This window comes from Scyliorhinus torazame, chromosome 12 (genome assembly GCF_047496885.1).
Source record: "Scyliorhinus torazame isolate Kashiwa2021f chromosome 12, sScyTor2.1, whole genome shotgun sequence".
Classification (NCBI taxonomy): domain Eukaryota; kingdom Metazoa; phylum Chordata; class Chondrichthyes; order Carcharhiniformes; family Scyliorhinidae; genus Scyliorhinus; species Scyliorhinus torazame.
The window spans coordinates 329685-351765 of NC_092718.1; the positions used below are offsets into that span (position 1 = coordinate 329685).

Here is a 22081-nt window from a genome sequence, read left to right on the forward strand (position 1 = left end):
CTGGCTAGGTCATAGAAGGCAGAGAGTAGCAATGGAAGGATGCTTTTCTAATTAGAGGGCTGTGACCAGTGGTGTTCCACAGGGATCAGTGCTGGGACCTTTTCTGTTTGTAGTATATATAATTGATTTGGAGGAAAATGTAACTGGTCTGATTAGTAAGTTTGCAGATGACACAAAGGTTGGTGGAATTGCGGATAGCGATGAGGACTGTCAGAGGATACAGCAGGATTTAGATTGTTTGGAGACTTGGGCGGAGAGATGGCAGATGGAGTTTAATCCGGACAAATGTGAGGTAATGCGTTTTGGAAGGTCTAATGCAGGTAGGGAATATACAGTGAATGGTAGAACCCTCAAGAGTATTGAAAGTCAAAGAGATCTAGGAGTACAGGTCCACAGGTCACTGAAAGGGGCAACACAGGTGGAGAAGGTAGTCAAGAAGGCATACGGCATAGAATTTACAGTGCAGAAGGAGGCCATTCGGCCCATCGAGTCTGCACCGGCTCTTAGAAAGAGCACCCTACCCAAGGTCCACACCTCCACCCCATCCCCATAACCCAGTAACCCCATCCAACACTAAGGGCAATTTTGGACACTATGGGCAATTTAGCATTGCCAATCCACCTAACTCGCACATCTTTGGACTGTGGGAGGAAACCGGAGCACCCGGAGGAAACCCACGCACACACGGGGAGAATGTGCAGACTCCGCACAGTCAGTGACCCAGCGGGGAATCGAACCTGGGACCCTGGAGCTGTGAAGCAATTGTGCTATCCACAATGCTACCGTGCTGCCCTCATTGCCTTCATTGGCCGGGGCTTTGAGTATAAGAATTGGCAAGTCATGTTGCAGCTGTATAGAACCTTAGTTAGGCCACACTTGGAGTATAGTGTTCAATTCTGGTCACCACACTACCAGAAGGATGTGGAGGCTTTAGAGAGGGTGCAGAAGAGATTTACCAGAATGTTGCCTGGTATGGAGGGCATTAGCTATGAGGAGCGGTTGAATAAACTTGGTTTGTTCTCACTGGAACGAAGGAGGTTGAGGGGAGACCTGATAGAGGTCTACAAAATTATGAGGGGCATAGACAGAGTGGATAGTCAGAGGCTTTTCCCCGGGGTAGAGGGGTCAATTACTAGGGGGCATAGGTTTAAGGTGAGAGGGGCAATGTTTAGAGTAGATGTACGAGGCAAGTTTTTTACACAGAGGGTAGTGGGTGCCTGAAACTCGCTACCGGAAGAGGTGGTGGAAGCAGGGACGATAGTGACATTTAAGGGGCATCTTGACAAATACATGAATAGGATGGGAATAGAGGGATACGGACCCAGGAAGTGTAGAAGATTGTAGTTTAGTCGGGCAGCATGGTCGGCACGGGCTTGGAGGGCCGAAGGGCCTGTTCCTGTGCTGTACATTTCTTTGTTTAAACGTTCCAGGATTTAGATGTTTCAGGCGGGATAGAGGGGGATGTAAAAGGGTAGGCGGAGTTGCTCTACTGGTTAGGGAGAATATCACAGCTGTACTGCGGGAGGACACCTCAGAGGGCAGTGAGGCTATATGGGTAGAGATCAGGAATAAGAAGGGTGTAGTCACAATGTTGGGGGTTTACTACAGGCCTCCCAACAGCCAGCGGGAGATAAAGGAGCAGATAGGTAGACAGATTTTGGAAAAGAGTAAAAACAACAGGGTTGTGGTGATGGGAGACTTCAACTTCCCCAATATTGACTGGGACTCACTTCGTGCCAGGGGCTTAGACGGGGCGGAGTTTGTAAGGAGCATCCAGGAGGGCTTCTTAAAACAATATGTAGACAGTCCAACTAGGGAAGGGGCGGTACTGGACCTGGTATTGGGGAATGAACCCGGCCAGGTGGTAGATGTTTCAGTAGGGGAGCATTTCGGTAACAGTGACCACAATTCAGTAAGTTTTAAAGTACTGGGGGACAAGGATAAGAGTGGTCCTAGGATGAATGTGCTAAATTGGGGGAAGGCTAATTATAACAATATTAGGCGGGAACTGAAGAACATAGATTGGGGGCGGATGTTTGAGGGCAAATCAACATCTGACATGTGGGAGGCTTTCAAGTGTCAGTTCAAAGGAATTCAGGACCGGCATGTTCCTGTGAGGAAGCAGGATAAATACGGCAGTTTTCGGGAACCTTGGATAACGAGAGATATTGTAGGCCTCGTCAAAAAGAAAGAGGCATTTGTCAGGGCTAAAAGGCTGGGAACAGACGAAGCCTGCGTGGAATATAAGGAAAGTAGGAAGGAACTTAAGCAAGGAGTCAGGAGGGCTAGAAGGGGTCACGAAAAGTCATTGGCAAATAGGGTTAAGGAAAATCCCAAGGCTTTTTACACGTACATAAAAAGCAAGAGGGTAGCCAGGGAAAGGGTTTGCCCACTGAAGGATAGGCAAGGGAATCTATGTGTGGAGTCAGAGGAAATGGGCAAGGTACTAAATGAATACTTTGCATCAGTATTCACCAAAGAGAAGAAATTGGTAGATGTTGAGTCTGGAGAAGGGTGTGTAGATAGCCTGGGTCACATTGAGATCCAAAAAGACGAGGTGTTGGGTGTCTTAAAAAATATTAAGGTAGATAAGTCCCCAGGGCCTGATGGGATCTACCCCAGAATACTGAAGGAGGCTGGAGAGGAAATTGCTGAGGCCTTGACAGAGATCTTTGGATCCTCACTGTCTTCAGGTGATGTCCCGGAGGACTGGAGAATAGCCAATGTTGTTCCTCTGTTTAAGAAGGGTAGCAAGGATAATCCAGGGAACTACAGGCCGGTGAGCCTTACTTCAGTGGTAGGGAAATTACTGGAGAGAATTCTTCGAGACAGGATCTACTCCCATTTGGAAGCAAATGGACGTATTAGTGAGAGGCAGCATGGTTTTGTGAAGGGGAGGTCGTGTCTCAGTAACTTGATTGAGTTTTTCGAGGAGGTCACCAAGATGATTGATGCAGGTAGGGCAGTGGATTTTGTCTATATGGACTTCAGTAAGGCCTTTGACAAGGCCCCTCATGGTAGACTAGTACAAAAGGTGAAGTCACACGGGATCAGGGGTGAGCTGGCAAGGTGGATACAGAACTGGCTAGGTCATAGAAGGCAGAGAGTAGCAATGGAAGGATGCTTTTCTAATTGGAGGGCTGTGACCAGTGGTGTTCCACAGGGATCAGATGTCATTAAATGGAAAGATTTTGGATGGCTTCTTTCAACAGAAATCCATTGGCATTGCTCATAAAACTCACTCAGTAATTCAACATTTTCAGAAAACAGTCAATATTTATTTTGAATCTATTTAATTACAACTTGGGAAATCCCCTGAAAGAAATTCTGCTTTTCTCCAAGATATAACAATTATCTACTGGTGATATTTAACAAAACACAAACAATGCTTCTGAATAGCTTTCGATGTCAACTTTTATTTTGGAAGATTTTAGTTTGTGCTCTCAGTGACAGTTGGTTTCTTCAATGTTGCAACAAAGTCGTAACTTTCATTAAATTCTTTAATTCCTCAAATGATTAACAGGGCCAGGTACAGGGTAGGATCATGATTGATGGAATAATGCTATGATAATCTTTACTATGTTCTTATATGTTGCAAACCTCAGCAATTAATTATCCGATTATTTTTCTGGGAATTTTTTCTGGCAGGTTTCAGTTGCAATGTCAGGTTTTAGGTTCTTGGTTCAGTTACTGCAGGAAAATTAATCTGTTAAGATCTGGAAGACCTTGCATCATTTTGCTTTTACCAGCAGATTTCTGCTGTCGAGCACTGTCTCAGATATTTTCTCTTCCTGAAGACGTCTGTTATTGGCCAATTTATTGTTCCAGGTGCTGTTTAGAAACATTATCAAATGGCTATTTGAACCCTTCCTGGAACTGATGAGTGAAAAATACTCACAAACGAAGGATCTCATTATTAATGGAGGTTATTTATTTTAAAAGAATGATCCATGTACCAAGAATTCTTTCTTCAAAGCTGAATTAGTCCATCAGATTGTTTCATAGTCTTTCAAATCATATATTTATGACACAAGTTCCTCTTCAAATTAATATTTATGTAATTACCCATTGGTCCTATTGTGTAAGAGTATTGACCATTTCCAAAGGTTGCCTGGACCGCACTAACATTTCTATTCTGAAGCTCTTTTTTCAAAGTTGCTTTAAACAATATAAAGTTCAAAATGTGACACTGTGGATGGAACCACTGGAATGTTTAAAATCTAGGAACCACTGGAATGTTTAAATCTAGGAATTCCAAATAATCAACATAATTAAGGCAGCAGATTGGAATTGCACAAAAGTCATTGCGAGGGAATTGGAGAAAGGGCCCACTGTAATCCGTCAGCACAGAGTGGAACAAACCAACAACAGGGTACTCCTTCAATAAAAACTGCTCCAGATCCACTTCTATCTCTCTCACTAAGAGTTTTGGTATTATTCAGCTTGTGTTTGGTATTTTGTGATATGTAATAACTTGGAAAGAAATACACTCCAGGATTCAATCAGAATGTACAAATGTGTTTAGTTAACAATGCCTTGGAATTGCACAATGCAGAGTGACATGGCATGAAAGGCATTGGTTTGTTTATGGTTTAGTTCTTTAAATTTTGGGCCAATGCTGAAATACTGCTTGAAATTATCTCCACTATTCCCTCAATTGTCTCCAGCATTAGCAATAAATCAGTCTCCACAATAAATCAATTCTGATGTTTCTGATTGGAAAGTTCTTTGCGTCAGTTGCATTCAGAAACACATTTCAAAAAGACTTTTCTATTTATTGGCAAATGTGGAGTTCAGGGTCTTTGGAAATCAAAGCACTGATAAACCAATCGTTAACAGAATCCTTGTTTTCATTAACCCAGTTGATATTTGCCTTTGTTCTCTCCAAAGCTTGTTCCAGTGCCCGAGACCCAGAACCAAATCCAATATGGGCATTATCTTTCTTAAATTGCTCGAGCTGTAAAGAATTAAAGCAATAAAGCAACTGAATTAGCACAGATTGATTAAACCAAACATGGGCAGTTTCACATGTTCCTAATACGAAAATCGCTCCAGAAAAGTTTATTCCTAATAGACTTGTCAGTAACTTTGCAAAATGCTAAGCATTGAAAAATACATCATTTATTTTGTTTTCACAGATTTAAAACAAATTAATATGCAGAGAAGCCTCAGTCTTAATGACAAAATGACATTTTTAATGTAATACAGCAACTCAGATCTAAGGGCATGTGTAACGAAGCAGGGAACGAATGATACATTAACTTTGGGATGCAGATATAGTGATCTAGGGATGCAGGTAATGAATTTCTGGACAGGTAATAATCCTCTGCACTAATGTCCCCAACAATATTAATCCCAACAGGGATTAAGAAAAAATATTTCCTCTGTGATGGAAATCCAGAACAAGAAAAGCCTCGAGCTGGACCAGTCAGGTGAAATCAGAAAGTATTTCTCTTCACAAAGTGTCACAGAAAGACCATGAGACACAGGAGCAGAAATAGGCCACTCGGCCCATCGAGTCTGCTCCGCCATTCAATCATGGCTGATATTTTCTCATCCCCATTCTCCTGCCTTCTCCCCATAACCCCTGATCCCCTTATTAATCAGGAACCTATCTATGTTTGTCTTAACTAGGAACTTTAGCACAGGGCTAAAGAACTGGCTTTTAAAGCAGACCAAGGCAGGCCAGCAGCACGGTTCAATTCCCGTACCAGCCTCCCCGAACAGATGCCAGAATGTGGTGACTAGGGGCTTTTCACAATAACTTCATTTGAAGCCTACTTGTGACAATAAGCGATTTTCATTTCATTTCAACTTATCTCTCAACCGGGGGTCAATTGAAATATTCAAGGTACGAGTCATAAAGTTATAGAATCAACAGCACAGAAAAGGCCCTTCAGCCCATCGAGTCTGGGCCGGTCAAAAACACCCACCGAACTATTCCAATCCCCTTTCCTAGCCCCTGGCCCAGAGCCGTGTCTGCCCTGGGATTGCAAGTGAACATCTAAATACTTATTAAATGTTCTGAGGGTCTCTGCCTCCACCCCCCTTTCAGGCAGCGAGTTCCAGACTCCCACCCCCTCTGGGTGAAAAGATTTTCCCTCACATCCCCTCTAAACCCTCCTGCCCCTTAAATCTATGCCCCCTGTTCATTGACCCCTCCACCAAGGGAAAAATTATGCCCCTCGTAATTTTATACATCTCAATCATGTTTCCCCGCCCCCCCCCCCCTCAGTCTCCTCTGCTCCAAGGAAAACAACCCCAGTCTATCTAATCTCTCTTCATAACTAAAACTCTCCAGCCCAGGCAACACCCTGGTAAATCTCCTCTGCCCCCTTTCCAGTGGCTATCACATCCCTCCTATAATGTGGATTTCAGAACTGCACACAATACTCTCGCTGTGACCTAACCAACGTTTTATACAGTTCCAGCATAACCTCCCTGCTCTTATGTTCTATGTTTCGGTGAATAAAGGTAAGTATCTCCTTAACCACTGTATCCACCGGCTCTGCTACCCTAAGTGACGGGTGTACATGCACACCAAGGTCTCTCTGATCCTCGGTGCTTCCCAGGGTCCTGCCGTTTATGATGTATTCCTTGTTTGTCCTGCCCAAGTGCAACAACACAGTTATCCGGATTGAATTCAATTCACCACTGATCAGCCCATCTGACCAGCCTGTCTATATCCTCCCGTAATCGAAGGCTATCCTCCTCACTATTTACCACCCACCAAATTTCCATACCATCTGCAAGCTTACTGATCAACCCCCTTACATTCATGGCTAAATAACTTGTATAAACCACAAACAACAAGGGCCCCAACACTGATCATTGAGGGACCCCACTGGACACAGGCTTCCAGTCAGATAAACTCCCCTCGACCATCACCCTCTGCTTCCTGTCACTCAGCCAATTCTGGATCCAATTCGCCAAATTTCCTTGGATCCCACGGGCTCTTACCTTCGCTATCAGTCTCCTATGTGGGATCTTTACAACAGCCTTGCTGAAGTCCAAGTAGACAACTTTGAGAGATATAGGCCGGAATCCTCTGCCCCGCGCCGCCGGTAGCAGAGTTACTGATGAGGCGGAGAATCCAGCTTCATGAAGAAAACGGGATTAGCGCAGGTTCGCGCCCCGCGCCAGCGGGAGGATCTACCTTGCGGGCCAAACACCATATTCTCCGGGCCTGCGTGATTCTCCCGTCCTCTGGGCTGAGGCTCATGTGGGACAGGATTATTATTGGCCCCGACAACCTGGACCTCACGGTGGGCGACGAGGGTCAAACTCTTCAGGAGTGGACCCCAAAGTCCATCCAAAGGCCACTCTCCCCTCCACAATGCAAAATTTAAAAAAATTGAGGTTAGTAAACCAGCTGTTCAAAGTACTTGAGAGTTAATGGACTCCTGGAGAGTGATCTAAATAAATAAAGGCCAGAGGACACGGACGGGGCCTCAATGAATATTTTTCATTTGTATTTACTGAGGAGAAAGACATGGTAACTGGAGATTTCAATTGGGACGGTGAAGTTCTGGAGCACGTTAAGATTAATAATGATGGGCAGCACGCTGGCACAGTGCTTAGCACTGCTGCCTCACGGCGCCGAGGTCCCAGGTTCGATCCCGGCTCTGGGTGACTGTCCGTGTGGAGTTTGCACATTCTCCCCGTGTTTGCGTGGGTTTCACCCCCACAACCCAAAGATGTGCAGGTTATCTTTGGCCCCTTAAATTGCCCTGAGGTTAGGTGGGGTTACTGGGTTACGGGGATAGGGTGGAGGTGTGGGCTTCAGTGGGGTGCTCTTTCCGAGGGCTGGTGCAGACTCGATGGGCTGAATGGCCTCCTTCTGCACTGTAAATTCTATGATCTATGACCTGCTCACTTAGGGCTTCCTGGCAGGGGTCTCTTTCTGGGGGGTCTGCAGGAGATTCCCTTATTTAAGGGGTTTCTGTGGGTGGTCTCTTTCTTTAGAGGGTCTCTCTGAGGGGGGGGGGGGGTCGGGTTGGGTCACCCCTGTACTCTGGGGGGGGGACCAGATAATCCAGGGGAGTGGGGCGGAATTGCGCTGCAAGGGGCGGGGGGCGCAGCTGTGGAGCCTCATTATCCAGCCACCCAGGAAAGTCAGATGAATTTTCCCCATTCTCTGGACAGGAGCAGAACACAGTTCACCTGTTGTTTGTACAATTTAAAATGTGTTAAGTTAAATTACTGATTAATCATGGCAATTTCATTAATTGGTCTATTCCAACCAGGGGCTGGTTTAGCACAGTGGGCTAAACAGCTGGCTTGTAATGAAGAACAAGGCCAGCAGCGTGGGTTCAATTCCCGTACCGGCCTCCCCGAACAGGCGCCAGAATGTGGCGACTAGGGGCTTTTCACAGCAACTTCATTGAAGCCGATTTGTGACAATAAGCGATTATATTATAGTTATTATTCTTTCTGGTATTTCTTAAGCATCTTTAAACATGGGGGGAACTTTCCAGTCCCACCGATAGCATCTCCTGCCCAGTCCCACCGATAGCGCCCCCTACCCAGTCCCACCGATAGCGCTCCCTGCCCAGTCCCACCGATAGCGCCCCCTACCCAGTCCCACCGATAGCGCCCCCTACCCAGTCCCACCGATAGCGCCCCCTACCCAGTCCAACCGACAGCGCCCCCTACCCAGTCCCACCGATAGCGCCCCCTACCCAGTCCCACCGATAGTGCCCCCTGCCCAGTCCCACCGATAGCGCCCCCTGCCCAGTCCCACCGATAGTGCCCCCATTCCCAGTCCCACCGATAATGTCCCCTGCCCAGTCCCACCGATAGTGCCCCCTGCCCAGTCCCACCGATAATGTCCCCTGCCCAGGCCCACCGATAGCGCCGCCTACCCAGTCCCACCGATAGCGTCCCCTGCCCAGTCCCACCGATAGCGCCGCGTACCCAGTCCCACCGATAGCGCCCCCTGCCCAGTCCCACCGATAGCGCCCCCTGCCCAGTCCCACCGATAGCGCCCCCTGCCCAGTCCCACCGATAGCGCCCCTTGCCCAGTCCCACCGATAGCGCCCCCTGCCCAGTCCCACCGATAGCGCACCCTGCCCAGTCCCACCGATAGCGCCCCCTGCCCAGTCCCACCGATAGCGCCCTCTGCCCAGTCCCACCGATAGCGCCCCCTGCCCAGTCCCACCGATAGCGCCCCCTACCCAGTCCCACCGATAGCGCCCCCTGCCCAGTCCCACCGATAGCGCCCCCTGCCCAGTCCCACCGATAGCGCCCTCTGCCCGGTTCCCCGGTGGCGAGGGGCATATTCAACGGGACAGCTTGTTGCAAACGGTGGGACGAGAAGATGGCAGCGCCAGCCAATGGCAGCTGCCTGGCAGGTCGCACAGAGCGTTTCTCGGTAAATCCCACCCAGAGTTTCTCAGATTGAAAATGGTAAAATGACCAAAACTGACTCTGGGCAGAATGACTTTCATTTCTGTGGTGCCTTTACAATTACATGATATTTCAAAATGTTTCATAACCAATAAAGTGCTTTTTAAATCTACTCACTGTTGTGATGCAGGAAACATTTTAGCCAATTTTCATGTAGCAAGCCCCCAAAAATAGCATTATTCTAATGACCAGGTCTTCTGCTCAGTGATGGTGAGTGTGGGATAAATATTGGTCAATGGAAAAATGTGGGGTGATTAGACAGAGCCAGCATGGATTTCTAAAGGAGAAAGTGTGTTGAACTGACTGGCTGGATTTTTTGAAGAGGTAACCGAAAGGGTCGATGAGGGAAATGCTGTTGATGTGATGGAGATGACTTTCAGAAGACATTCTAGTGCCACACGACAGACTGTGAGAAAGGTTATAGCTGATGGAATAAAAGGGGCAGGAGCAACGTGGATACAAAATTAGCTGAATAATAGGAAGCAGAGAGTTATGGGCAATGAATATTTTTCGGGCTGAGGAATATTTCTAGTGGACATCCCCAGGAGTCGGTATTGAATCCTTGTCTTTCCTGATATATATTAATGATCTGGACTGTGATGTGCAGGAATCAATTTCAAAGTTTGTGGATGTCACAAAATTTGGAAGTATTGTAAACGTGAAGTGGACAGTGCAGAATTTCAAAAGGACAGAGATAGGTAGGTGAGTGGGCAGGTAGGTGAGTGGGCAGGCAGGTGGAGTGGGCAGGCAGGTGGAGTGGGCAGGCTGGTGGAGTGGGCAGGCAGGTGGCAGATGAAGTTCAATGTGAAGTGTGAGTTGGTGCATTTTGGTAGGAAGAACATGGAGAGATTGTTTAAAATAAGGGGTAAAATTCTAAATGAGGTGCAGGAGCAGAGGGACCTGGGTGGCAGGACAGGTGGAGAGAGCAGTTAATAAAGCAGAGAGTATCCTGGGCTTTATGAATAGGAGCACAGAGTACAAGAGCGAGGAGGTTATACTGAACTACACAAGACAATAATTAGATCTCAGCTGGAATATTGTGCACAGCTCTGGGCGTCACACTATAGGAAGGATGTGAACACATTGGAGAGAGTGGGGAAGAGGTTCACAAGAATGGTTCCGGGAATGAGAAACTTCAGTGATGAGGACAGATGGAGAGTTTGGGACTGTTCCCCTGGGAGAGAAAGCGGCTGAGAGAAGATTTGATAGAGATGTTCAAAACCATGAGGGGGCTGGACAGAGTTGACGGGGAGAAATTGTTCCCGCTCGGAAAAGGATCAAGAACGAGAGGGCACAGATTTGAAATCCCGTAGCAGCCTCCCCGAACAGGCGCCGGAATGAGGCGACTAGGGGCTTTTCACAGTAACTTCATTTGAAGCCTACTTGTGACAATAAGCGATTTTCATTTTTCATTTTCAAATGATTTGCAAAAGAAGCAAATGTGATGTGAGAAAAATAATTTCACACAGCGAGTGGTTGGGCCTGGAATGCACGGCCTGGGAGTGCGGTGGAGGCCGGTTCAATCGAGGCGTTCAAGAGGGTGTTGGATGGTTATTTCAACAGGAACACCGTGCAGGGAAAAGGCACTGAGTCACGATGCTCGTTTGGAGAGTCAGTACAGAAACAATGGGCTGAATGGCCTCCTTCTGCATCATAACAATTCTGTGATTCCTAGAATACTGGGGAGATGCAATGGGATGTGTTATTGTTAAATGATTTGAGCGACAGGCATCTTTGGGGCAAGACACTAAACTAACTGAATGAGCCTGACCAATCAATGGCTTTGGTAAATATGAAAGCTGGTTGGAAGGAGACGTGGGTTTTGCCCACGAAAGCCTTTGAACTATTACCAAACAATCGCCGGAAGTTAACCGAGAGATAATAATAACAATCTTTATTGTCACAAGTAGGCTTACATTAACACTGCAATGAAGTTACTGTGAAAAGCCCCTAGTCACCACATTCTGGCACCTGTTCGGGTACACAGAGGGAGAATTCAGAATGTCCAATCCACCTAACAGCACGTCTTTGGGGACTTGTGGGAGGAAACCGGAGCACCCGGAGGAAACCCACGCAGACACGGGGAGAACGTGCAGACTCCGCACAGACAGTGATACAAGCCTTGAATCAAACCCAGGACCCTGGAGCTGTGAAGCAACAGTGCTAACCACTGTGCTACCGTGCCGCCCAATGAGAACAATCGAATGCTCAAAGTTAACACCAACCTGGCTGAGCTCAAATTCTGTTGAAAATCGTTGTGTTACTCTCTCGATCAATGACGAGAAAGAAAATGATCCACCGCCATATCTAAACAATAAAATATTTCAATATTAATCCTTTTACAACAGAGAGATTAGAATATGTGCTGATTGGAATGTAATCCCAGCAATTCAAGACAAGCAGCTGCTTTGTCACCCCATCCACCCCCTTAAGCATTCAACCCTCCCCCACCGACGCACAGTGGCAGCCGTGTGCAACATCTACAAGATGTTCTGCAGTAACTCACCGAGGTTCCTCAGGCAGCATCTTCCAAACCCACAACCACTGCATCTAGAAGGACAAGAGCAGCAGATACCTGGGAACCCCACCACCCAGACGCTCCCCTCCGAGTCACTCACCACCCTGACTGGGAAATATATTGCCGTTCCTTCACTGTCGCTGGGTCAAAATCCTGAGACTCCCTCCCTAACAGCACAGTGGGTGTACCTACATCTAATGGACTGCAGCGGTTCAAGAAGGCAGCTCACCCCCACCTTCTGAAGTAAACTAGGGAGGGGCAAGAAATGTCGGCCTAACCAATGATGCCCATGAAAAAATTTAAAGAACCAAAGTATTGCTATTGCTAATTTCCCGTTGTGACATGAACTCCAATTCCTGTAAAACCTGGAGGATTTTAATTCATCTGATGATGATTGAGAAATTTCAGGTACTCACTGTTGATAGAGGAACTCCCACTTGTTCCTGATGAAGTCCCATGCCAGCGCCTGCCCAACCACATTACTGGCAATGGAAACAATGGTCGATGTGGCATCTTGTTTCCTAATCTTATCAGGGTCCAACGTATATTCAAGATATCTTTAATATACAAAAGGAAACATTAAATAATGCGAGGGCGGGATTCTCTCTGCCATCCACTGCGTGTTTCGCGCCGGCGGAGACGGAATGCCGTTGGTTGGCAGTGGGGGTCTTCTGGTGCCGCTGTGGTCAGCGGGATTTCCCTTTGCCGGTGCGAAGCCCACGCCTGGGGAGCACCAGCGGCGGGACTGGCCGACGCTGCCATCGGGAACGGCAGACAATTCCAGCCAGGGTTTTTGATTGGTTGATGACTTCCTGACACACTGCAAAATAACTGGTCACAACATTATTAAAATATAATCATAAGACCAGAAGACATAGGAGCAGAATTAGGCCACTCGGCCCATCGAGTCTGCTCCGCCATTCAATCATGGCTGATATTTTCTCATCCCCATTCTCCTGCCTTCTCCCCATAACCCCTGATCCCCTTATTAATCACTGCAGAAATCTATCCAAATGTTCATTTCTCAAACCAGAATCTCAGAATGGGGGGGCTTTGGTCGGGTATACTGGGCCACCGGGAGTTCTAAGAGATGTAATTATTTTAAACCTATCGTGGTCTCTTTTGGCCTGTTCACTCCATGTTTCTATAGCCAGGGTAACAGACAGTGCAGGATATCCCTCTACTCAGCACTAATATCACAGAGAGAATCAAATCACACCATCAGCTGATACCCCACCTCCTGGAGGTTCCCCTCCAAGTCATTCACCAATTCTTCACAGAGTGGTGAGCCTGTGGAATTCATTACCACAGGAAGTAGTTGATGTTAAAACTTTGAATATATTCAAGAGGCGGCTGGATATAGCACTTGGGGAGAATGGGATCAAAGGCTATGGGGAGAAAGCAGGATTAGGCTATTGAGTTGGATGATCAGCCATGATCGTGATGAATGGCGTAGCAGGATCAAAGGGCCAAAGACCTCCTCCTGCTCCTATCTTCTATGTATCTATGTATTCCGACTGGGAAATATATCGCCGTTCCTTCACTGTCGCTGGGGCAACATCCTGGAACTCCCTCCCACACAGCACAGTGGGTGTACAGGCAATTCTGGATTTGGTGATGTGTAATGAGGCAGACTTGATTATGGAACTTAGGGAGCAGTGACCACAATGTGATAGAATTTACCCTGCAGTTTGCGAGGGAGAAGCTGCAATCAGATGTAACGGTATTACAATTAAATAAGGGTAACTACAAAGACATGAGGGAGAAGCTGGCCAGAGTTGATTGGAAAGGAGCCTCGCAGGGAAGACAGTGGAACAGCAATGCCAGGAGTTTGGGGGGTTATTCGGGAGACACAACAGAAATTCATCCCAAGGAGGAGGAAACATGCTAAGGGGAGGACGAGGCATCCATGGCTGACGAGGGATGTCAAGGACAGCATAAAGGCTAAAGAAAAAGCATACAAAGTGGCGAGAATTAGTGGGAAGCCAGAGGATTGGGAAGCCTTTAAAAGTGAGCAAAGGACAACTAAAAAAGCAATAAGGGGGGAGAAGATGAAGTTCGAGTGCAAGCTAGCTAGTAATATAAAGGAAGATAGGAAGAGATTTTTTCAATATATAAAAGGTAAGTGAGAGGCAAAAATAGACATTGGACCACTAGAAAATGTGGCTGGAGAAGTAATAATAGTAAACAAAGAAATGGCAGACAAACTGAATAGTTACTTTGCATCAGTCTTCACGGTGGAAGACACCAGTGGGATGCCAGAGCTCCAGGAGAACCAGGGGGCAGAGGTGAGTGCAGTGACCATCACTAAGGAGAAGGTTCTGGGGAAACTCAAAGGCCTGAAGGTGGATAAGTCACCTGGACCGGATGGACTACACCCCAGGGTTCTAAAAGAGATAGCTGAGGAAATTGTGGAGGCAGTGGTGATGATCTTTCAGGAATCACTGGAAGCAGGAAGGGTCTCAGAGGACTGGAAAGTGGCTAATGTAATACCACGGTTTAAGAAGGGAAGGAGGCAGAAGTCGGGAAATTATAGGCCGGTTAGCCTGACTTCGGTCATTGGTAAGATTTTAGAATCCATTATTAAAGATGAGATCACGAAGTACTTGGAAGTGCATGGTAAAATAGGACTGAGTCAGCACGGCTTCGTCAAAGGGAGGTCATGTCTAACAAATCTGTTAGAATTCTTTGAGGAAGTAACAAGGAAGTTAGACAAAGGAGAACCAGTGAACGTGATTTATTTAGATTTCCAGAAGACCTTTGACAAGGTGCCGCATAGGAGACTTAAATAAGTTGAGAGCTCATGGTGTTAAGGGTACGATCCTGGCATGGATAGAGGATTGGCTGACTGGCAGAAGGCAGAGAGAGGGAATAAAGGGGTCTTTTTCAGGATGGCAGCCGGTGACTAGTGGTGTGTCTCAGGGGTCAGTGCAGGGAGAACAGCTTTTCACAATATACATTAATGTTCTGGAAGAAGGAGCTGAAGGCACTCTTGCTAAGTTTGCAGATGATGCAAAGATCTGTAGAGGGGCAGGTAGTATTGAGGAAGTAGGCGGACTTCCGGGTGCGGCTATGCGGAGCTGAGCCGCACGATTCGGCAGCTCCCGCTACCACGGACTTTCGGGCTCGCTAGAAGAGCCCCAACGGAACTTTTTTTGATACCAACCCGTGGGGAAGGTAAGAGGGAGGTCCCCCTCCAACTTTTATGAAACGGTCTCGGAGTGTAACGGCCACAAAAGTGGTATTGGAGCAACGGGAAAAACCGGGGAAAAAAGACAAAATGGCGGCGGCCAGAGACAAAGTGGAGCTGCAGGAGTTTATCAAGCACTGCTTCGAGGAGCAGCGCGAGGAGATGCGTAAGGAAATGCTGGCGCCTATGCTTTCGGCAATCGAAGGACTAGGGATCACCCAGAAGGCCCATGAGGTTCAGATCCAGGAGGTACAAAAAAGAGTTGGTCAGAACGAGGACGAGATCTCGGGCCTGGTGGTGAGAGTGGAGCAGAACGAGGCGCTACACAGGAGGTGGGCGGGAAGACTCGAAGACCTGGAGAACAGGTCGAGGAGAAAGAATCTGTGGATCCTGGGTCTCCCTGAGGGAGTGGAGGGGGCCGATGCCGGGGCATTCGCGAGCACGATGCTCGGGGCGATGATGGGCAAGGAGGCCCCTTCGAGGCCGCTGGAGTTGGATGGGGCACATCGGGCAAATGAGCCGCCAAGGGCGATGGTGGTAAGGTTCCACCGGTTCACGGACAGAGAGTGGGTCCTGAAATGGGCCAAGAAGGAGCGGAGCAGTAAGTGGGCCAACGCAGAGATCCGAATAGACCCGGACTGGAGCACGGAGGTTGCAAAGCGGAGAGCGGGTTTCAACCGGGCCAAAGCGGTGTTGTACCGGAAAGAAGTGAAATTCGGAATGCTGCAGCCAGCGCGACTGTGGGTCACATACAAGGGCCAACACTATTACTTCGAAACGCCTGAGGAGGCGTGGACCTTTGTACAAACCGAAAAGTTGGACTCTAACTGAGGGTTTGTGAGGGTGGGGGGGGGATATTTGAGGTTTGATGTGTGATGGTTGTTGTATATAGGGGGTCAATCACGCGCAGGAAATGTTATATGGGCTGGGGGAGAGAGACAAGGCCGCGACAGGAGCTGCGCCAGAGGGGGCGGAGCGGGCTTTGGAAAGCGCGGGGTTTCTTGTTTTTCCCGCGCGCAGGAGGAAAGGTGAGAGGGGGAACTCCAACATGGGGAGGTCAATGGGATAGTGGGGGTAGCCGGGGTCAGCAGGTGTCAGCTGACTTACGGGAGTGACATGGGGGGAGCAAAAAAGCTAGACAGGGGTCTAGCGGGGCGGAGGGTGGGGGGGGGGGGGGTTGGGGGAAGGGTTGCTGCTGCACTGGCCGAAAGGGAATGGGACATAGAAGAGGTGGTCGGGACGGGGGTCCCCCGTCTGGGGGACTGGAGGGTGAGGGAGGCGTGGACACGGGACTGGCCCAGAAAAGGAGATGGCTAGTCGGCGGGGCGTGTGGGGGGGGTGAGAGCCCCTCCAATCCGGCTGATAACGTGGAATGTGAGGGGCCTGAATGGGCCGGTGAAGAGGGCTCGAGTGTTCGCGCACTTAAAGGGACTGAAGGCAGACGCGGTCATGCTCCAAGAGACACACCTGAAGGTGGCGGACCAGGTCAGGTTAAGAAAGGGATGGGTAGGACAGGTATTCCACTCGGGACTGGACGCGAAGAATAGATGGGTGGCAATATTGGTGGGAAAACGGGTGCTATTTGAGGCCAAGACTATTGAAGCGGACAATGGAGGGCGATATGTAATGGTGAGCAGTAGGTTGCAAGGGACGCGGGTGGTGTTGGTAAACGTATACTCCCCGAACTGGGATGATGCAGGATTCATGAAGCGCATGTTGGGGCGCATTCCGGACCTGGAGGTAGGAGGCCTGATAATGGGAGGGGACTTCAATACAGTGTTGGATCCAGCACTGGACCGCTCCAAATCAAGGACTGGAAAGAGGCCGGCGGCGGCCAAGGTGCTCAGGGGGTTTATGGATCAGATGGGGGGAGTGGACCCATGGCGGTTTGCAAGGCCGCAGGCCAGGGAATTTTCTTTCTTCTCCCATGTACACAAAGCCTACTCCCGGATAGATCTTTGTGTTCTGGGCAGGGTGCTCATCCCGAGGGTGGAGGGGAGTATTCGGCCATAGCCGTTTTGGACCACGCCCCGTACTGAGTGGAACTGGAGCTGGGAGAGGAGAGGGACCAACGCCCGTTGTGGCGGCTGGATGTGGGACTGCTGGCGGACGAGGTGGTGTGTGGGAAGGTGAGGGGGTGTATCGAAAGGTACTTGGACGCCAACGACAACGGAGAGGTGCGGGTGGGGGTGGTATGGGAGGCTTTGAAGGCGGTGATCAGGGGAGAGCTAATTTCCATTAGGGCTCATAGGGAGAAGACAGAGGGTATGGAAAGGGAGAGGTTAGTGGGGGAGGTTTTGAGAGCGGACAGGAGAAACGCAGAGGCCCCGGAGGAAAGATTACTTGGGGAAAGACGACGGCTCCAGACGGAGTTTGACCTGTTGACCACGGGGAAGGCGGAGACACAGTGGAGGAAAGTGCAGGGGGCGACCTACGAGCATGGAGAAAAGGCTAGTCGGATGCTGGCACACCAGCTCTGTAAAAGGATGGCACCGAGGGAAATAGGGGGAGTCAAGGATTGAAGGGGAGCCACGGTTCGGAGTGCGACGAAAATAAACGAGGTATTTAAGGCCTTCTATGAAGAGCTGTACAGATCCCAGCCCCCAGCGGGGGAAGAGGGGATGAGATGATTCCTAGACAAACTGAGATTCCCGAGGGTGGAGGAGCAGGAGGTGGCTGGCTTGGGGGCATCAATTGGGTTGGAGAAGCTGAGCAAGAGTTTGGGGAGTATGCAGGCGGGGAAGGCCCCGGGACCGGACGGGTTCCCGGTGGAGTTCTACAGGAAGTACGCAGACCTGTTGGCCCCGCTACTGGTGAGGACCTTTAACGAAGCAAGAGAGGAGGGGACCCTGCCCCGACAATGTCGGAAGCGACAATTTCTTTGATCTTAAAGCGGGACAAGGACCCACTGCAATGTGGATCGTACAGGCCGATCTCGCTCCTCAATGTGGACGCTAAGTTATTGGCAAAAGTGCTGGCCACGAGGATCAAGGACTGTGTCCCGGGGGTGATCCATGAAGACCAGACGGGATTTGTAAAGGGCAGGCAACTAAACACAAACGTGCAACGGCTTTTAAACGTGATAATGATGCCATCGGAGGAGGGAGAGGCGGAGATAGTGGCAGCTATGGACGCGGAGAAGGCCTTTGACCGAGTAGAGTGGGAGTACCTCTGGGAGGCACTCAGTTCGGGGGAGGGTTTATTAGTTGGGTTAAGCTCCTTTACAGAGCCCCGGTGGCGAGTGTAGTGACGAACCGGCGGAGGTCGGAGTACTTACGACTGTACCGAGGGACGAGACAGGGGTGCCCCCTGTCCCCCCTGCTGTTCGCATTGTCGATCGAACCATTGGCCATGTCATTGAGGGAGTCTAATAAATGGAGGGAGGTGGTCCGAGGGGGAGAAGAGCATCGGGTGTCGCTATATGCGGATGACCTGTTGCTGTATGTGGCGGATCCAGTGGAGGGGATGGTGGAGGTCATGCAGACTCTAAGGGAGTTTGGGGAGTTTTCGGGCCATAAGCTCAATGTAGGGAAGAGTGAGCTCTTTGTATTACAGGCAGGGGACCAAGAAAGAGGGATAGGGGACCTACCGCTGAGGAGGGCGGTGGGGAGTTTTCGGTATCTGGGGATCCAGATAGCCAGGAGTTGGGGGGGCCTACATAAACTGAATCTGACGAGATTGATGGAGCAAATGGAGGGGGACTTCAAAAGATGGGACATGCTACCGTTCTCGCTAGCGGGTAGAGTGCAGTCGGTCAAAATGGTGGTCCTCCCGAGGTTTCTGTTTGTGTTTCAGTGCCTTCCCATTGTGATCACCAAGGCCTTTTTTAAGAGAGTAGGTAGGAGTATTATGGGGATTGTGTGGGCGAATAAGACCCCGAGGGTAAGGAGAGGGTTCCTGGAACGCAGGAGGGACCGAGGAGGGTTGTCGCTGCCAAATCTAGGGAGCTACTACTGGGCAGCAAATGTGGCAATGATCCGCAAGTGGGTGATGGAGGGAGAGGGGGCGGCATGGAAGAGGATGGAGATGGCGTCCTGTAAAGGAACGAGCCTGGGGGCATTGGTGACGGCACCGCTGCCGCTCTCGCCGACAAAGTATACCACGAGCCCGGTGGTGGCGGCAACATTCAGGATCTGGGGCCAGTGGAGACGGCACCGGGGCGCAATGGGAGCATCGGTATGGTCCCCAATCAGAGGTAACCACTGGTTTGTTCCGGGAAGATGGACGGGGGGGTTCCAGAGCTGGCATCGGCCGGGGATTAGAAGAATGGGGGACCTGTTCATTGACGGGACGTTTGCGAGCTAAGGGGCACTGGAGGAGAAGTTCGAGTTACCCCCGGGAAATGCCTTTAGATATATGCAGGTGAGGGCTTTTGTGAGGAGACAGGTGAGGGAATTCCCGTTGCTCCCGGCACAAGAAATTCAAGACAGGGTGATCTCGGGTGCATGGGACGGGTAGGGCAAGGTGTCGGCAATACACCAGGAGATGAAAGAAGAGGGGGAAGCGCTGGTAGAAGAGTTGAAGGGTAAATGGGAGGAGGAGCTGGGGGAGGAGATCGAGGAAGGTCTGTGGGCTGATGCCCTGGGTAGGGTTAATTCCTCCTCCTCGTGTGCCAGGCTCAGTCTGATACAATTTAAGATGGTTCACAGAGCTCACTTGACGGGGGCGAGGTTGAGCAGGTTCTTTGGGGTAGAGGACAGATGTGGAAGGTGCTCGGGGAGCCCGGCGAACCATGTCCATATGTTTTGGTCATGCCCGGCACTGGAGGGGTTCTGGAGAGGAGTGGCGGGAGCAATATCTCAGGTGGTGAAAGTCCGGGTCAAGCCAAGCTGGGGGCTAGCAATATTCGGAGTAGTGGACGAACCGGGAGTGCAGGAGGCGAAAGAGGCCGGTATTCTGGCCTTTACGTCCCTAGTAGCCCGGCGAAGGATCTTGCTAATGTGGAAGGAGGCGAAGCCCCCCAGCGTGGAGGCCTGGATAAACGATATGGCTGGGTTCATAAAGTTGGAGAGGATTAAGTTCGCCTTGAGAGGGTCTGCGCAGGGGTTCTACAGGCGGTGGCAACCGTTCCTAGAGGAAGGTCGGCCAGTAGCATCAGCAACCTGGAGAGGGGGGGGGGGAACGTCCGGGGAGGGGGGGGGGGGGGAGGGGGGAGCTGCCTGGGGGGGGTGGATGAGCAAGAGATAACATGAAGAGTCGGGAAAACTGGCACGTACGGGAGAGAGCCAGTGTACAAAGCTGTGTAAATATACTATTTTGCCATGTATATATCTTGCTCCGCGCGATTTCTCGTTTCTTTTTAAGGGGGGGGGGGTTATTGTTTGTAAGGGAGAAAAATTGTGTTAAAAACTTTAATAAATATATTTTTTTTTAAAAAGAGGAAGCAGGGGAGCTGCAGAAAGACTTGGACAGGCTCGGAGAGCGGGCAAAGAAGTGGCAGATGGAATACAAACAACAAAGAGAACAAAGAAATGTACAGCACAGGAACAGGCCCTTCGGCCCTCCAAGCCCGCGCCGACCATACTGCCCGACTAAACTACAATCTTCTACACTTCCTGGGTCCGTATCCTTCTATTCCCATCCTATTCATATATTTGTCAAGATGCCCCTTAAATGTCCCTATCGTCCCTGCTTCCACCACCTCCTCTGGTAGCGAGTTCCAGGCACCCACTACCCTCTGCGTAAAAAACTTGCCTCGTACATCTACTCTAAACCTTGCCCCTCTCACCTTAAACCTATGCCCCCTAGTAATTGACCCCTCTACCCTGGGGAAAAGCCTCTGACTATCCACTCTGTCTATGCCCCTCATAATTTTGTAGACCTCTATCAGGTCGCCCCTCAACCTCCTTCGTTCCAGAGAGAACAAACCGAGTTTATTCAATCGCTCCTCATAGCTTATGCCCTCCATACCAGGCAACATTCTGGTAAATCTCTTCTGCACCCTCTCTAAAGCCTCCACATCCTTCTGGTAGTGTGGCGACCAGAATTGAACACTATACTCCAAGTGTGGCCTAACTAAGGTTCTATACAGCTGCAACATGACTTGCCAATTCTTATACTCAATGCCCCGTCCAATGAAGGCAAGCATGCCGTATGCCTTCTTGACTACCTTCTCCACCTGTGTTGCCCCTTTCAATGACCTGTGGACCTGTACTCCTAGATCTCTTTGACTTTCAATACTCTTGAGGGTTCTACCATTCACTGTATATTCCCTACCTGCATTAGCCCTTCCAAAATGCATTACCTCACATTTGTCCGGATTAAACTCCATCTGCCATCTCTCCGCCCAAGTCTCCAGACAACCTAAATCCTGCTGTATCCTCAGACAGTCCTCATCGCTATCCGCAATTCCACCAACCTTTGTGTCGTCTGCAAACTTACTAATCAGACCAGTTACATTTTCCTCCAAATCATTTATATATACTACAAACAGCAAAGGTCCCAGCACTGATCCCTGTGGAACACCACTGGTCACAGCCCTCCAATTAGAAAAGCATCCCTCCATTGCTACCCTCTGCCTTCTATGGCCTAGCCAGTTCTGAATCCACCTTGCCAGCTCACCCCTGATCCCGTGTGACTTCACCTTTTGTACTAGTCTACCATGAGGGACCTTGTCAAAGGCCTTACTGAAGTCCATGTAGACAACATCCACTGCCCTACCTGCATCAATCATCTTAGTGACCTCCTCGAAAAACTCTATCAAGTTAGTAAATGTGAAAAAGTGTGAGGTTATGCACTTTGGAAGGAGAAATTTAGGCATAGACTATTTTCTAAATGGGGAGATGCTTAGGAAATCAGAAGCACAAAGGACTTGGGAGTCCTTGTTCACGATTCTCTTAAGGTTAACGTGCAGGGTCAGTCGGCAGTTAGGAAGGCAAATGCAATGTTAGCATTCATGTCGAGAGGTATCTAAGGAAGGATGTGCTGGCCTTGAAAAGGGCCGAGAGGAGGTTCACAAGAATGAT

The 22081-nt window shown here is 49.4% G+C and overlaps 1 protein-coding gene across 1 annotated transcript in view; it reads right to left on the bottom strand.

The window, feature by feature from the left end:
- Positions 1-3256: 3256 nt before the first annotated feature.
- The window catches only part of LOC140387330 (aminopeptidase N-like), a 272573-nt gene continuing 253748 nt past the window's right edge, over positions 3257-22081 (bottom strand). Inside the window, exons 18-20 of the mRNA XM_072470259.1 lie at positions 12343-12483; positions 11634-11715; positions 3257-4957 (exon numbers count right to left, since the gene is read on the bottom strand). Coding sequence (XP_072326360.1) covers positions 4775-4957; positions 11634-11715; positions 12343-12483 — 406 coding nt within the window. The 3' untranslated portion in view covers positions 3257-4774. The remainder of the gene's footprint in view (positions 4958-11633; positions 11716-12342; positions 12484-22081) is intronic.